Raw genomic sequence first — 17545 nt, 5'->3', positions numbered from 1 at the left:
TTGTGGCGGTCTGCTGTCCCATCAGGTAGCCTTTGGAATTCCTGTTTTCCTCTTGATCAGCTTTTTAGTGACACCTTTGATGTGTCTGAGAGATGTCTAAGTCAGGAGTCAAGCAGGACCTCACCTACTGTCTTCTCCCTCTGTGGGTGCCCACTTCTCAAATGGGATTTTCCACAGGGTGTTGCCTCTCTCAGTGCAGAGCAGAGGGTTTCTTCTTGTCCTCTTTCCAGAGCGATTTTGAATGACTTTAGAGGAATAGGAAGAAAACTCCTTGAATGAGAAGGAGATGGGAAAGGCGCAGAAAGGGACCAGAACTCACGGCTTCCCTGGGTGTTCCTTTGGCCGTTGAGTGACTTCTTTCGGCTGTGAGAAGCTTCTGGCCCTTGTGTTGGTACTGATTCTAGGAAAGCCTGTCAGCAGTGGGTAGGAGAATAAATAAGAACAGAATGTTTATCAGAGACTGCTGTGTGTCAGGCATTTTTATTCACAGCCTATTTGACCCCTATAACTATTCTATTGGGAAGAGATTTTCAAAAAGGAAACCCTTAGGCTCAATGGCTGAGGCCACAGTAGAGGCTCGATTCAAAGACCCCCTTTTCCCACCCTGCTATATCCTGTCATCTCCACTTTCACTCCAGATATCCTCATTTGCTTTCCATGTGTCTTGTGTGCTTTTTAGTTGGGAAAATCTATTTGGAATTTTTATTAAGAAAGATACTCTGCAGTTTAAGGAGTGGTGGATGAGACATGATGCAAGTGGCGCTTGCTTGTCACAGTTTCACAATTCAATATTGCAAAGCCATCATGATTCAGAGCACTGCTAGCTTGGTAATTCACTTCATTAACGGTGCTGCCTGAGTAAAATACACAGCAAATGAGAAATAAACAAATCCTTGGAAGGTGTGATAATACATTCAGATAGCACAGGAGATGAAGCAGGTAGACAGAACAGGGTGGGGGGAGGCAGGGAGGACATTGCAGGGGAGAAAATCATATCAGGATTAAGAGGGATTTTGTGAGCCCATCTGTACTCTGCACATAGTGTCTTAAGGAAGCACTTTGAAGAAATATTGGAGAATTAATTATGAATCCTTTGTGTTTGTATCTTTACCTTTCACCTCCTTCTGCCTTATCTTCCACATCCAATTTATTTTGAAGACCTGTCAGTCTTCCCTCCAGAAGGCATTTCAAATGTGTCCAGTGTTCCTGCTGATGGACACAGATGTGGTGCAGTCTTCAGTCCAGTGCAGTTCCTTCCAGATCTCCTCCTGGGCACACAGGAAAATTGCTCATTTCTGATTCTCACTTTGCAGTCAGGTGGGGTATGTGACTAGTTCTGCCCAAATGAGGCATCTTCCCTATGGGACAAACCAATTAATGGTAGAGTAAGATTTCTGGCACTTTCTTCTGTCACTGCAGTTATGGTAGCAGATTGTTGAAATGACAGTACCTCTAGACTGGAGCAATTTGGGTTCCTGTGTTATTTGGGATTCTCCAGTGAAATGGAACCAGTAAGACATATATACATGTACATTGAGTATCCCTTTTCCACCATGCTTGGAACCAGAAGTGTTTTTGGCATTCAGACCTTTGGAATGTTTGCATCTACCTAATGAGATACCTTGAGTATAGAACCCAATCTAAGTACAAAATTAATTTATGTCTATACCCTATACGCATAACCTAAAAGTAATGTTATACAATATTTTAAGTGATTTTATACATGAAACAAAGCCTCCTCATATGGAATTTTCCACTTGTGGCATCATGTCAGCTCTGAAAAGGTTCTGGATTTTGGAGCATTTCAGATTATGAATTTTCAGATTAGGGATGTTCAGCCTCTGTGTAGAAAGAGATTTTTGATGAGGCTAAGAGGTCCCATGATCTGCCTTGTGCACGCCAGAGAACCAGGAAGTCTGGTGGTGTCATTCAGACAAAACTCAAAGGCAAGAGATCCTGAGGAACTTCTGGTGCAGGTCCTAGTTGAGTTCCTAATGCCCTAGAACCAGGCGAGCCAGTGAGCGAGGGCAGGAGAGCCGGCTCCCGAAGGGAGGGCAGATTCTCCCCTCCTCTGCTTTCCTGCTCTGTTCTGCCCTCAGCAGAGTGGCTGCTGCTCACTGCACTGGTGAGGTGCATCTTCTTCATTCAGTCTACCTCTTCTGGAAGCATCCCCACAGACACTCCAGAAATAATGTTTTACCAGCTATCTGAGCTTGATGCACAGAATTAACCATCACAGCCCCTAAATCGCATGGGACACAGCTGCTCCAGAGGCAGACATGCAGTGGGCATTTCATGAGCAAGAAATAAACTTTTAATTCACAAACAACTGAGAGTTTGGTGTTGGTTGTTATCACAGCAGAGTCTACTCTGTCTTGACTGGTATAATATGTTGCCATCCTGGAATCCTATACAAACTTCTCAACTTTCCCATTCCGCCTCTGGACTCTTTTCTCAGCAAAGTGGTCATAGTAAACTTTTTTATTTCACAATTTTCAAGGTATTTATTTTCATACATTTTATGGGGGGGGGGGGAATCTTCCATGCATTGATTCACTCTAAATGCATGCAACAGCCCGGGCTAGACCAGGCTAAGGCCAGGAGCCCAAAACTCCATCTGGGTGTCCTTTGTGGGTGGCAGGAACTCAAGTACTTGAGCTGTCAGCTGCAGCCTCCTAGAGTGCGCATTAGCAGGTATCTGGATCAGAGACAGAGTAGCTGGGACACAAACTGGTACTTCAACATGGTATGTAGGCATCCCAAGTGCTTTGCCAAATTGCCTCCTTCAAGTGGTACTAAGTGGCGGCAGGCCTGGAACCAAGGCACTGATTGATGGTTTGCAGGTTTCCCAAGCAGTGTATTAAGCACTGTGTCATGTGCACTGGTTGAACATTTTTTTTTAAAGATTTTATTTATTTATTTATTTGAGAGGTAGAGTTGAGTTACAGACAGAGAGGGGGAGAGAGAGACAGACAAAGAAAGGTCTTCCATCAGCTGATTCACTCCCCAAATGGCCACAGTCACCGGATCTGGGTTGATCCGAAACCAGGAGCCAAGAGCTTCTTCCAGGTTTCCCGCGTGGGCGCAGGGGCCCAAGCACTTGGGCCATCCTCCGCTGCTTTCCCAGGCCATTAACAGAGAGCTGAATCTGAAGAAGAGCAGCCAGGACAGGAACCTGTGCTGCTCCACAGGTGGAGGCTTAGCCTACAGTGCCACAACGCCGACCCCTGGCTGAACTTCTTAGAACATACACTAGGCGTAGGCGTTTGCTGTAGCAGTTAAAATGCCACTTGGGATGCTCATATTAGTGTGCCTGGGTTCAAGTGCATTCCCAGTTTCAGCTTCCTTCTGCTGTGTACCCTGGAAAGTAGCAGATGGTAACTCAAATACTCCAGGTCCTTGCGTACCACCCCTGCCTCCCCGGCCCTGTACCTCTCCCACCCCTCTACACACACATGAGAGAGCTGGTTTGAGTTCCAGGCTCCTGGTGTTGGCTTGGCTGAGCACTGGCTATTTCAGGGATTTGGGGAGTGAACCCATGGATGAAAGATCTCTGTCTCTGTCTCTCCACCTTTCAAACAAAAGCCTTGCATTGTGTCTTCTATTATCAGGATAAACTCTAAACTCTGTAGTTTGGTTTTGCAGACCTGCAAGCCCGGACCCTTGATGACCCCTCCAAACCCTGCAGCTCGTTAGCCGTTAGCAGCTCTCTGCTTTCACACATTGTGGGCTGCTCCCATCTGAGGCTCTGCCCACTTGACTGACTGCCCCTTGGGATCTCCACCTAAATGGTTGTTCCACAGAGGCCTCCTAGGTACTCTCTTCTATGCCAAGCCAGTCTGTCTCAGTTGTGCTGATCACAGTTCAGCATTCTACAAGGGTTCTTCAGAAAGTTAGCAGAAAATGGGATTAGAGGATAGGTTTGTTTTAATGCAAAAATTTTGTAATCCAAACAAGAAGTCTTCAAAAATTTCATGAAAAATTTTATCTATGATATACATGCAATCTATTCTCTATACTATAAAGATTTTTAAAAAGTGTATCATGATTTATTTGTTGCATAGTTTGCAAATATTTTTTTCCCATTCTGTCGGTAGCCTCTTCACTTTCCTGATTGTTTCTTCTGCAGTACAGAAACTTCCCAATTTGATGCCATCCCAAATGTTAATTTTGGCTTTGACTGCCTGTGCTTCCGGGGTCTTTTCCAAGAAGTCTTTGCCGGTACCTTTATCTTGCAGAGTTTCGCCATGTTCTCTAATAATTTGATGGTGTCAGGTCATAGATTTAAGTCTTTAATCCATGTTGAATGTATTTTGTGTAAGGTGAAAGGTAGGGGTCTTCCTTCATGCTTCTGCATGTGGAAATCCAGTTTTCCCAGCACCATTTGCTGAATAGACTGTCCTTGCTCCAGCAATTAGTTTTAGATCCTTGATCAAATATAAGTTGGCTGTAGATGTTTGTATTGATTTCTGGTGTTTCTGTTCTGTTCCATTGGTCTATCCATCTGTTTCTGTACCAGTACCATGCTGTTTTGATTATAACTGTCCTGTAGTATGTCCTGAAATCTGGTATTGTGATGCCTCGGACTTTGTTTTTGCAAACTATGCAACAGATAAAGGGTTAATAACCAGAACCTACAAAGAGATCAAGAAACTCCACAACATCAAAACAAACAACCCACTTAAGAGATGGGCCAAGGACCTCAATAGACATTTTTCAAAAGAGGAAATCCAAATGGCCAACAGGCACATGAAAAAATGTTCAAGATCACTAGCAATCAGGGAAATGCAAATCAAAACCACAATGAGGTTTTACCTCACCCCGGTGAGAATGGCTCACATACAGAAATCTACCAACAACAGATGCTGGTGCGGATGTGGGGAAAAAGGGACACTAACCCACTGTTGGTGGGAATGCAAACTGGTTAAGCCACTATGGAAGTCAGTCTGGAGATTCCTCAGAAACCTGAATATAACTCTACCATTCAACCCATCCATCCCACTCCTTGGAATTTACCCAAAGGAAATTAAGTTGGCAAACAAAAAAGCTGTCTGCACATTAATGTTTATTGCAGCCCAATTCACAATAGCTAAGACCTGGAACCAACCCAAATACCTATCAACAGTAGACTGGATAAAGAAATTATCGGACATGTACTCTATAGAATACTATACAGCAGTCAAAAACAATGAAATCCGGTCATTTGCAACAAAATGGAGGAATCTGGAACACATCATGCTGAGTGAACTAAGCCAGTCCCAAAGGGACAAATATCATATGTTCTCCCTGATCGGTGACAACTAACCAAGCACCAAAAAGGAAACCTGTTGAAGTGAAATGGACACTATGAGAAACAGTGACTCGATCGGCCCTTGTCCTGACTGTTGATGTACAATTTAATACTTTATCCCTTTTAGTATTTTTTTTGTTCTGGTTAATACTATTGGTTGAGTTCTGTGGTTAACACACAATTATTCTTGGGTGTTTGGATTTAGCTGAAGATTGATCCCTGTTGGATATGAGTGGGAATAAGAGAGAGAGGAGATGTACAATTTGGGACATGCTCAACTGGACTTGCCCCAAATGGTGGAGTTAGAAATGTGGCCAGGGGATTCCATTTCAATCCCATCAAGGTGGCATGTACTAATGCCATCTCACTAGTCCAAGTGATCAATTTCACAATTGATCACCACTGATAGGTCTAAGAGTCAAAGGGATCACACAAATAAGACTAGTGTCTGCAAATACTAACTGATAGAATCAAAAAGGGAGAGAATGATCCAACATGGGAAGTGGGATACACAGTAGACTCATAGAATGGCAGATGTCCTAAACAGCATTCTGGCCTGAGAATCAGCCCTTAAGGCATTCGGATCTGGCTGAAGAGCCCATGAGAGTATTTTAGGCATGGAAAGCCAAGTATCTTTTTCCCTAACTAAATTGAAAGGGACCATGTTTGTTTCTCCACCTGTTTATCCCAATCATCCTGTACCTGGCCAGGTTAGGTCATCAGCAAAATGCCTTTAAGATGATTAAATAAATGCATTAACAGTTGTCAGAGTTGTATGTATGTATGTATGTATGTGTGTGTGTGTATGTGTGTGTATATATATATATATATATATATATATATATAATGTCTAGGGAAAGTGATAGTTAAATTTTTTAGCACTCCCTCCCATAGTGCCCAGTGCTTCGCTTTGCCTTCTCTTAGTGTGCATATCGCAGGAGCATAATACCCTGAGGGCACACCAACCATCCTCATTGGGAGGTAGTATGCAGAAGTGTGTGCCTGGACTGGTTAAGTAACATGAATTGCCCAGGAGGCTTGCTGGGCAGCCCAACTCCATAACCCATGCCCTTAAACTGCCTTTTGATTTAGATTTGTTTGCATCCGATTTTCTGGGTTGAGGAAGCATTAGCAGGTGCTTACAGAATGGGGATGATAATAATGAAAGGCAGGTTTACCTTGTGTTCCTCATGGAGAGAAGTATTGATCTCCTGTGTTTGCATACTTTTCACCGGAGGTAACATCTTTGGAAAATAAAGGCTATTTACAAACATAGTCATTAAAACTGTTCAATAACTTGTTCGTTGTAAGTTCTAACCTCAAAATATGAAAATTTGGTAACACAGAGTCTCCAATACAGAACTCTTCTGTTTGGCTTTATAGGGTGTTTCTTTTTTTAATTTAGACCTGTCAGAGGTGAAAATATCAATTTCCTTTTCCATGGAGAAATCCAATAATGGAATGAAAATCAGACTTCATTTGGACACCTATTTTATCAATTAAATCTGATCTTTGTTAACAATATCTTATAAGCTCTCATTTTAAATCCCCCCTTTTTTTAATCTTTTTCATGAAACAGCACAGATCTGAAAGAGGAGTCCCTGCAGCTGTCAGAGAAATGCACAAAGCTGCACTATGGCTTTAAGGCTTTACCGAACCAAACCAAAGGGTGAGTTCTATTCAGTGCATGTAATTTAACTTTAAAATAAGTGTTTTGTATTCAAAATGTTTTGCAGCATCTTTGAAATCATTTGCAAAATCAGATAGTTTTTGTTCTAAAGGCTTTGACCGGTTGGGCTCGGAGAAGTTCCTGTCGGTGAGGGGGTGGACAGGGTGGAAACCAGGAGAGCCTGACAGTGGGACTCAACATATCTGTCTCTCAGTCCACATTTATTAGAAATGTATTTAGGGGCAGGCATTTGGCATAGTGGTTTAGATGCCCTTTGGGGCACCCACATCTCATGTCAGAGTTTCTCCTGTGAGTCCTGGCTCCTCTGCTTCCTGTCCAGCTTCCTGCTAATGTGCATCCTGGAAGGCAGCAGGAATGGCTCAAGTGTGGAGAGCACTGCCGCTCAGGACTGACACCTGGGTTGAGTTCTGGGCTCCTGGCTGCCTCCTAGCCCAGCCCTGGCTACTGCAAGTATCTGGGGAGTGAACCAGCAGATAGATCTCTCTCTGTGTTTCTATACCTTTCAAATAAATCAAAATAAAGTTTTAAAATTTATGATGTGATTTTACCTGCTAAACTTCTTTCATAGGCCTCTTGGTCCTTTAGAAAATTCAGATCATGTTCTGGACCTGTCCTGCAAAAGTGTACCCTTGGACAACAATACACTTACAATTTTTGAAGGCTAATGGACTTACCTCAGTCCCAGCTGTGATGCCCCCTGCCCCCCCGCCCCAACACGTCTCCCAGGCCTGCTTATGATCCTGTATATTAGAGAGTACATGACATTCTCTCCTGCATCTTGGGGAATGGAAAGTCTAAAATCTGCATGTTTCATACTTGGAAGAGGCACTATTGGTCTGATGCTGATGTGTTTTGCTTGGACCTGGAAGAAGAACGTACCAGTGTTGGCTGAAGGAAGTGTTTGTGTGTGGGGGTGAGAAGATGGGGAGGACATGCAATTGCCTGTAATTTCTCTCAAAGGAAGTACAGTTGGCCCTGCTTGATTTTGAGTTTTGCATCCATGTATTTAATCAGCCAAGGATTGAGCATATTTGAAAAATGTTTGTTTCTAGTGGCCATGTATACTTTTTTGTTGTTATTATTACTTTAATATAACAATATAATAACTATTTTTATAGCAGTTACATTGTGGTGGGTATTTTAAGAAATCTAGAGATGATTTAAAGCAAACAGGAGGGCATGTGTAGGTTAGTTGCAAATATTACACCATTGAGCACAGTGGACTTGAGCATCCTCAGATTTCAGTGTTCATGAGGAGGCCTCAGCTGGTCCCCTGAGGATGCTGAGAGCCTGTACCTGAGTGCCCTTTGCTGCATGCTTGCCTGACAAGGGCAGAGATGGTATCAGAGGTGCACTCATTTCCTCATGCCGGTCCTGTGCAAGCAAGCTCCAGGGGTTTCCCCCTTCCATCCATATTTTCTTTCTCTTCCTAAGAATCTGTCTTTCCTTATCTCTCCTTCTCTCCCTTCCTCCCTCCCTCCCTCTCTCTCTCTCTCTCTCTCTCTCTCTCTCTCTCACACACACACACACACACACACATACACTGCTTGTGGGAGGAAGAAGTTAAACCCTATGATCCCATCCCTAGGGGCATGGGAGGTTGCCCTGGGGGCAAAGACATGAAGATAGATAACTTGATCTGACCTGATTTGCAACAGAACCACTAGGTAGACTTATGAAACATATTTGTGTGGAGGATGAGACATTTTTCATTGACTGTCCCCAGCAGGCTGATCCTTGGCTGAAGTAGTACTTCTAGTTAGTGGAGCTGGGATCCAGAGGAGGGCTCCCTGGAGAATGGCAGGTGCACTGGGCAACTTCCTGGGTATGTAAGGAAAATCTTCCCTGTTAAAATGTTCCTATGTCATAATGGGTAAAGCCTCCACCTGGGATGTCGGCATCCCGTTGGAGCGTTGGTTCACGTCCTGCCTGTTCCACTTCCTGTCCACCTCCCTGCTGGTGCATCTGGGAAAGCAGCAGAGAATGGCCAAAGTGCCTGCGTCCCTACACCCACCGGGCAGACCTGGAAGAAGCTCCTGGCTTCGGCCTGGCCTATCCCTGGTCATTGCAACCATTTGAAGGAGTAAACCAGAGGATAGAAGACCACTGTCTCTTTCTCTGTGTCTCCCTCTCTCTCTCTAACTCTGCCTTTCAAATAAATACATAAATAAATATCTTAAACAGAGATATCTCTGAGGAGTGAGGAAACCCGTGGACTTCACTTAGAAACCTGATTATAATCTGGGCCATGTTCAGTGTGGGAAAACAGGACTAGGGAACCCCTCCTTGATGTCCCAAGTCTCTGTGCTTTGAGGGTCTTTACTTCCAGGATCCTTTAAGTTGTTAGAAAACCTTGATACTGAGTCAGAACTCTGATTTTAGTTAATCTGTGTTGATAATTCAGTCCTGTACGTTAACTTGCCATATTATAGAAAGATGGCCCTATTAAAATTTTTGTTATCTTTCCTTCAGAGAAAGGTACTTCCTTCTTTGATGACCCATTCTTTCCACTGGGATCTCACCCGTGGAGATCTTTCATTTAGGTTTTTTTTTTTTTCCCCCAGAGTGTCTTGGCTTTCCATGCCTGAAATACTCTCATGGGCATTTCAGCCGGATCCGCATGCCTTAAGGGCTGATTATGAGGCCAGAGTGCTGTTTAGGACATTTGCCATTCTATGGGTCTGCTGTGTATCTCACTTCCCATGTTGGATCATTCTCTCCCTTTTTGATTCTATCAGCTAGTATTTGCAGACACTAGTCTTGTTTATGTGATCCCTTTGGTTCTTAGTCCTATCATTATGATCAATTGTGAACAGAAATTGATCACTGGGACTAGTGAGATGGCATTGGTACATGCCACCTCGATGGGATTGAATTCGAATCCCCTGGTATGTTTCTAACTCTACGGTTTGAGGTAAGTCAGCTTGAGCATGTCCCGAATTGTACATCTCTTCCCTCTCTTATTCCCAGTCTTATATTTAACAGCGATCACTTTTCAGTTAAGTTTCAGCACTTAAGAAGAATTGTCTATTGATTACAGTATTCAACCAAAAGTATTAAGTAGAACAAACAAACAAAAATACTAAGAGGGATAACATATTAAGCTGCTCATCAACAGTCAGGGTGAGGGCTGATCAAGTCACCGTTTCTCATAGTGTTCATTTCACTTTAACAGTTTTCCTTTTTGGTGCTCAGTTAGTTGTCACCTATCAAGGAGAACAAGTGATATTTGTCCCTTTGGGATTGGCTTATTTCACTCAGCATAATGTTTTCCAAATTCCTAACAGGGGTCAGTTTTCAGTTAAAATTTAAACACCTAAGAATAATTGTGTGTTAATTACAGAGTTCAACCAATGGTACTAGAACAACAACAACAAAAATACTAAAATGGATAAAGTATTACATTGTACATCAACCGTGAGGACAAGAGCTGATCAAGTCACTGTTTCTCATAGTGTCCATTTCACTTCAACAAGTTTCCCCTTTGGTGCTCAGTTAGTTGTTGCCGATCAGGGAGAACATATGATATTTGTCCCTTTGGGACTGGCTTAATTCACTCAGCGTGATATTTTCCAAATTCCTCCATTTTGTTGCAAATGACCGGGTTTCGTTGTTTTTGACTGCTGTATAGTATTCTATAGAGTACATGTCCCATAATTTCTTTATCCAGTCTACTGTTGATGGGCATTTGGGTTGGTTCCAGGTCTTAGCTGTTGTGAATTGAGCTGCAATAAATATTAATGTGCAGACTGCTTTTTTTGTTTGCCAATTTAATTTCCTTTGGGTAAATTCCAAGGAGTGGGATGGATGGGTTGAATGGTAGGGTTATATTCAGGTTTCTGAGGAATCTCCAGACTGACTTCCATAGTGGCTTAACCAGTTTGCATTCCCACCAACAGTGGGTTAGTGTCCCTTTTTCCCCACATCCACTCCAGCATCTGTTGTTGGTAGATTTCTGAATGTGAGCCATTCTAACCGGGGTGAGGTGAAACCTCATTGTGGTTTTGATTTGCATTTCCCTGATTGCTAGTGACCTTGAACATTTTTTCATGTGCCTGTTGGCCATTTGGATTTCCTCTTTTGAAAAATGTCTATTGAGGTCCTTGGCCCATCTCTTAAGTGGGTTGTTTGTTTTGATCTTGTGGAGTGTTGCTCCCCCTCTTCGCGGAGGAACGACACAGGACCCTGCGCTGTTCTTTTGTCTGCTTGGCCCTTCCCGGGTTTGCTGCTGGTTCTTCCCGGGTTGGCTGCCTTTTACCATGGCCTTGTCTAAATATGATCAGAGTCAGTGAACTCAGGGGGCTTCCATAGCCTTTGCAGCTCATGACAAGAGCCTAGGGTGATTACTGATGCCGTAAACAAGAGTGTCAATTTGTTAAGTCAACAACAGGAGTCACTGTGCACTTACTCCTCATGTAGGATCTTTGTCCTTAGTGTGCTGTACATTGAGATTTAATGCTATAACGAGTACTCAAACAGTATATTTCACTTTGTGTTTCTATGGGGGTGCAAACTGTTGAAATCTTTACTTAATGTATACTAAACTGATCTTCTGTAAAAAAAAAAAAAAAGAAATTATCAATTCCCAACTTGACTCTCACTGGGATTAAACATGACAATAGGTCTGATCTGATTTCATCATCATTTAAAAAATCATCTATTATTTTTCACTTTATGTTTCTGTGTGGGAGCAAACTGTTGAAATCTTTACTTAATGTATACTAAACTGATCTTCTGTATATTAAGATAATCGAAAATGAATCTTGATGTGAATGGAAGGGGGGAGGGAGTGGGAAAGGGGAGGATTGTGGGTGGGAGGGACGGTATGGGGGGGAAGCCATTGTAATCCATAAGCTGCACTTTGGAAATTTATATTCATTAAATAAAAGTTAAAAAAATTTTTTTGTTATCTTTTCCTTAAAGTCCAACTCATGAAGCCTCAACTTGCTAGAGGAATTCTCTGTGCCTTGTGTTTTCCATTTGCTGCATCTGATCTGCTTCCACCCCTCTTGATTCTGCACTATGGTTTTGTCTTTGTCTTTGTGTGGAAGTTGGCCTATGTGGACATAGTAGGCCCTGGGCTCTTGTGCTAAGGTCCCCCCCCCCCCCCCGCCATGGGGGAGCTGAAGAAAGAGATCAGAAAGAGAGGAGGGAAAGGAAGCTCTCTCTTTGCGGTGTTGTTGCAGATTAGTGACCTCCTTGACCAAAGGAAGGTGCTGCATTGCTTAACTGAAGGCCATGATTTATATTGTTTTTCTCTTGTTCTCGTTCTCTTTTCATGCCCTCCACTGGATTCTCCAATTAGGGATAGGGTGTTCACAGTTCTCTGATATTGTACTTGGAGTTCCCTATATCCTGTCCAGACCTTTGCAAAAGTCCTTTCTTTCCTTTTTTTTTTTAAGTTTTAATTATTTATTTGAAAGGCAGAGTTAGAGACACCCCCCCACACACACACACCCACCACAGAGAGAGAGAGATATATAGAGAGAGAAGGAGGGAGGGAGAGAGAGGTCTTCCATATACTGATTCAGTACCCACATGGCCAGTGAGCCCAAGCTGGGCCAGGCCAAAGCCAGGAGCCTGGAACTCCATCTGGCTCTCCCACATGATGCTCTCCCACTTGATACTGAGTCAGAACTCAGTATACTCAAGCACTTGTTCCATCTTCTACTGCTTTCCCAGGTGCATTAACAAAGAGCTGGATCAGAAGTGGAGCAGCCAGGACTCAAATCTGGCACTCATATGGAATGACTGCACCACAGCACCAGCCCCTCTAAGCCTTTCCTAGATTACACAATTTGAATGGGCCATAGTTAATACCAAGACTCCCAAATTACTGTAGAATGGGTGGGGCAAACACTTTTGCAAATTCTCCCCTCACATGATGAATTCACTAGGTTCTAGGGTGTACTGATAGTTGGTCACACATCATAGATGGCACTTCACATCGTTTTGATGGTGTTGGCACTGTTATTTGTTGCTTGTTTGGTCTATAGGTGTTCCAAGACTCTTTCTGAAACTTTCCCTGAGGAACTCAAATTCCAAACTTTTTTTGCAGGACCCTTCACACATCAGACAAAGGGCACATGGAAAGTAGAACTGAGAAGAATTGGTTCTGCTCCACCTACCTTGTGGAAAGCTGGTTATTCCTTTCCCAACATGTATATCAATCTGAGAAACTTGTCTTTCACTTACTTTACCTCTCATTGACATTAACCATTTCTGCACCCCAAAGTGACAGTAGACTTCAGCGTAAGAATGACCAATAATCTGTCCACTGTGAAAAAAACCCATGAGTCAGCATAGGGAAACAGTTCTGTAATCCTGGAAGGTGTCTTCTTCAAGGCAGAGAATTTACAGCTGCTTTGTGTGCATCAGCAGGGTGGTCAGCTGCACTATGCTAATAACACCTGTGCATTTGCTTTTGTGTTTGCTCTCTCACTTCTCTTCTGTTGTTTTATACGTGGCCCTTCCATCCTTTCTCAGCTATTCTTTAGGGGGATGTCTTTTCCATTATGCACACAACTTTCAGCTCGCTCATATAATTAGCTTGCATCGGTATTCTGTTCTGCAGAGGTCTGGAGAGAGCAGCCGTGAATTGCCCATTGTTATGAAAGTGTTATTTTGCACTCAGGAGACTAATTTTTTCAGTTGTATTGTCTATTGTCAGGAAGTGTGCATTCGGTAACTAGTGCTATTATAGATTTACAGGGGACAATAGGGAAAGCCATTCAGTGTATGGTGATAAAAAAGTAATTTCATTTTCTTAGAAATAATTATTTAGCCCTATTTTTGTCATGGTCTGTTAAAGACTTGGAATTTTCTCTTTCTTCAGTCAATTTGTCCTGTTCAGGTTGCTAAAATAGAATTTAGGAAGATGGAATTATAAGGGGAGGGAAATGGTGTTCTTTTTCTCCCCTTAGTCTTGACTACATGTATTTTTGAATAAAAGAAAATTGAACAGCTGCCATTAGGAGAACCAGTGGGATAGGGTGTTAAATATCATGATTCTTTATTTCCTGTTTTTTTTTTTTAAAGCTTAATTTATTTCAAAAGCAGAGTTTTGGGGGAGGGAGATACACACATAGAAAGAGATCTCCTATCTGCTTGCTCACTCCCCAAATGACCCCAGTAGCCGGGACTGAGCCAGGATGAAGCCAGTAGCCAGCAACTCCATCCAGGACTCCCATATGGGTGGCAGGGACCCAAGTACTCGGACCATTTTCTGCTGCTTATCAGAGGCATTGGCAGGGATCTGGATCAAAAGTAGAATAGCTGGCATTAGAATTGGCACTCATATGGGATACTGGCATTGCAACCAGTGGCTTAACCCATGGTGCTAAAATGCTGGCCCCTAGTTTAAAATTGTGAGTTCCAAAGAGGTTGTCATCATGTCTTGTTCACAGTTCTATACCTTGGTGTCTATCAGAGGGACTCAGCATGCAGTTGGTTGCTCAGTAAAAAATTTGTTGCGTAAGTGAAGAAATGAATGTATTTCTTAGATCTTAAGAGCATTTTCTGCACCGTCTCTAGTTTTTTTGTGTTAAAAATTATCCATAAATCTGGCCAGCGCCACGGCTCACTAGGCTAATCCTCCACCTAGCGGCGCCGGCACACCGGGTTCTAGTCCCGGTCAGGGCGCCGGATTCTGTCCCGGTTGCCCCTCTTCCAGGCCAGCTCTCTGCTGTGGCCCGGGAGTGCAGTGGAGGATGGTCCAAGTACTTGCACCCTGCACCCCATGGGAGACCAGGATAAGTACCTGGCTCCTGCCTTCGGATCGGCCTGGTGTGGCAGCCATTGGAGGGTGAACCAACGGTAAAGGAAGACCTTTCTCTCTGTCTCTCTCTCTCTCACTGTCCACTCTGCCTGTAAAAAAAAAAAAAAATCCATAAATCCTTGAACTTCTAACTCTTTTTTGAACCCAATTTCAACTTTGTTGACTCTTCCTCTTACTTTGAGTCTATAATTTTCTTACCTCATCTTGTTCCACTGAATGTTTCTCTAGGTTTCTCTAGACCAATCCTTTTTGCTAGGTTATCTTCTGGATCAAATATTTTACTGTATTAAAAATGTGATATAGCTATCTTATCACTGCTGGTTTGTTCATTTTTCAGTATGGCAAACTTATTATTTGTAATCTTTTCTGTTTATATTTTAGATAAGTGGCTATATAGATTTCCAAGCTGTCCATCTTAGCCCTCATTGCTTCAGACAAATGAAGTAATTTTTCTAAGAGCACAAACTTCAGAGGTGCTGACCCAGGAAATGAACTATTTTCTCCTCTTGCATTTTTCTGCTTCTGTTGCTGAGCTTTCTCTTTCTCATGTTCCACTTGCATTGTCCCCAGAATCCCAGATCCCCAGAAAATGTGTGGTTCTGTTTGTTCAGTTTTCATTATTTGGTCAGAGTAAATGAACATCTCTAAGAAAATCTCCTGAAACTCAGTGTCTTCACACACAGTTTCACTCACTCTCATCCATTGTTCAATACTCCTTCTTGATCGGGCAGATCTCCCAGGTGGCTGTCCCCTGAATATGGTTGGTGACATTCTGGCTCCTTCCATCTTACGATGCAGCCATTTACGATAGGTGACCCCCAGGCTTGCTGCTGGAAGGAAGTGATAAAGAGAAAGCCTGTACACCCCGCAGCCTGGAAGGGACTTAACCACCTACGCGTTGTAGTCACATTCCACCAGCTTGCTCTGGCCCTTCTAGATGTCGGCGGAGGGCGGGACATGGTGACTGGTGCTGCTGATGGAGCTGGAAAGAGTTCATATGGTATTGGTGTCAACAGTGTAGTGCCTGAGCTGGCATGCAGCCACAACTGTATGCAGTGGAAATGGAGCACTAGTCAGTGGTGGTAAGCCAGACATCTCTGCCACCTGTATACTAAAGACCTCTACCAGCCTGATCACTCCGTGGATTATAGACCCCTCAGATATCTCTTCAAAGGAGAAAGAAATATTCTTTTAAACGTCAGCAATCTTGTATATCTTTTTTTTTTTTTTTTTGACAGGCAGAGTGGACAGTGAGAGAGAGAGACAGAGAGAAAGGTCTTCTTTTGCTGTTGGTTCACCCTCCAATGGCCACCGCGGCTGGCGCGCTGTGGCCGGCGCACTCACTGATCTGAAGGCAGGAGCCAGGTGCTTCTCCTGGTCTCCCATGCGGTGCAGGGCCCAAGTACTTGGGCCATCCTCCGCTGCCTTCCTGGGCCACAGCAGAGAGCTGGCCTGGAAGAGGGGCAACCGGGACAGAATCCGGCACCCCGACTGGGACTAGAACCCGGTGTGCTGGTGCCGCTAGGTGGAGAATTAGTCTATTGAGCCGCGGCGCCGGCCTTGTATATCTTTTGAACGTGAGGAATTTAAATAGCATTGTTAGTAAAAGAAGAGCACTGGTTTGAGTCCTGGCTGCTCTGCTTCTGATCCAGTTCCCTGCTAATGCATCTGGGAAAGCAATGGAAGATGGCCTGAGTACTTGGGCCCTGATACCCCTGTAAGGGACCCAGATGGAGTACCAGGCTTTTGGCTTCTGCCTGGCTGAAGTGGTTTGGGTAGTGATCCAGTGGGTGGAAGATCTCTCTTTGTCTCTCCCTGTCTTTCTAAATCTGCCTTTGAATACATGAATAAATCTTTTTAAAAAGATAAAAATGCTCAGAATTAAGATTTGTGTAGATCTGCCTTGCATAGATCAAGTGTGGCTTGAACCACACACTACCTGATGAATGTGTATGTTTCATGTGCATCATGTTACATTACAGAATCTTCTGAAAGGTAGCCTCTTGATGGGACAGCATTAAGATGCTGGCTAGAAGGCCCCATTTTGCAGGGTGAACCACAACATGAACTGAAGACTGGCCCTGAATATTCTTCACTCTTTGTTATCCTGCAGAGAACAACATGACCTGAATTGCTGCTTGAAAAGGAGAGGTGTAAATTATGGCAGATCAAACGTCAAACAGCCCCACGGTGTGCATATCACTTGACAACCTGCTAACAGAGCAAAGATTCCTCCTAAATTTCAAGTTGTCTGTCAGGAAGAAGGATTTTTAGTCATATACAGGCTTTCCTTGTCCTAGGGTGATATATGACTTGCTTCTATTCAGCTGTTCATCTATACTGCATTAATTGCTTCTTAAAGTGATGTAGCACTTCCTACTGCTCGCCTCTGACCTCTTCACTTGTCCTTTTGGTCAGCTCTTAAAGGCTCCAAAATCTAGCACTCCTCTGTTCATTGGTGGAGAGGAATAAGCTAGAAATATGAAGTTGACACCGAACAACTGTTTGTATCATCATGATATATTCTTATTTATTTATTTATTTGAAAGGTGGAGTTACAGAGGCAGAGAGGGAGAAAAGGAGAAAGAGAGGGAGAGACAGAGGGAAGGAGGGAGGGAGGAAGTAAGTCTTCAATACACTGGTTCACTCCCCAAATGATAGCAACGGCTGAAGCTGGACCGATCTGAAGCCAGGAGCCTGGAGCTTCTTCCAGGTCTTTCCACACAGGTGCAGAGGCCCAAGGACTTGGGCCGTCTTCTACTGTTTTCCCAGGCCATAGCAGAGAGCT

At 43.5% G+C, this 17545-nt stretch overlaps 1 protein-coding gene across 6 annotated transcripts in view; it reads left to right on the top strand.

Moving 5' to 3' along the window:
* The window catches only part of ST8SIA6 (ST8 alpha-N-acetyl-neuraminide alpha-2,8-sialyltransferase 6), a 160682-nt gene that overhangs the window by 57178 nt on the left and 85959 nt on the right, over positions 1–17545 (top strand). For all 6 annotated transcript variants that reach the window (XM_089311498.1, XM_089311497.1, XM_051820615.3 and 3 more), the window contains one exon: positions 6870–6959. In XM_089311498.1, coding sequence (XP_089167624.1) covers positions 6870–6959 — 90 coding nt within the window. The remainder of the gene's footprint in view (positions 1–6869; positions 6960–17545) is intronic.

The sequence above is a fragment of the Oryctolagus cuniculus genome, chromosome 13 (assembly GCF_051225735.1).
Source record: "Oryctolagus cuniculus isolate XC-2025 breed Fujian yellow rabbit chromosome 13, ASM5122573v1, whole genome shotgun sequence".
NCBI lineage: Eukaryota > Metazoa > Chordata > Mammalia > Lagomorpha > Leporidae > Oryctolagus > Oryctolagus cuniculus.
The sequence above is the reverse complement of the archived record's forward strand: the minus strand, read 5'-3'. Positions and strand labels throughout refer to the sequence as shown.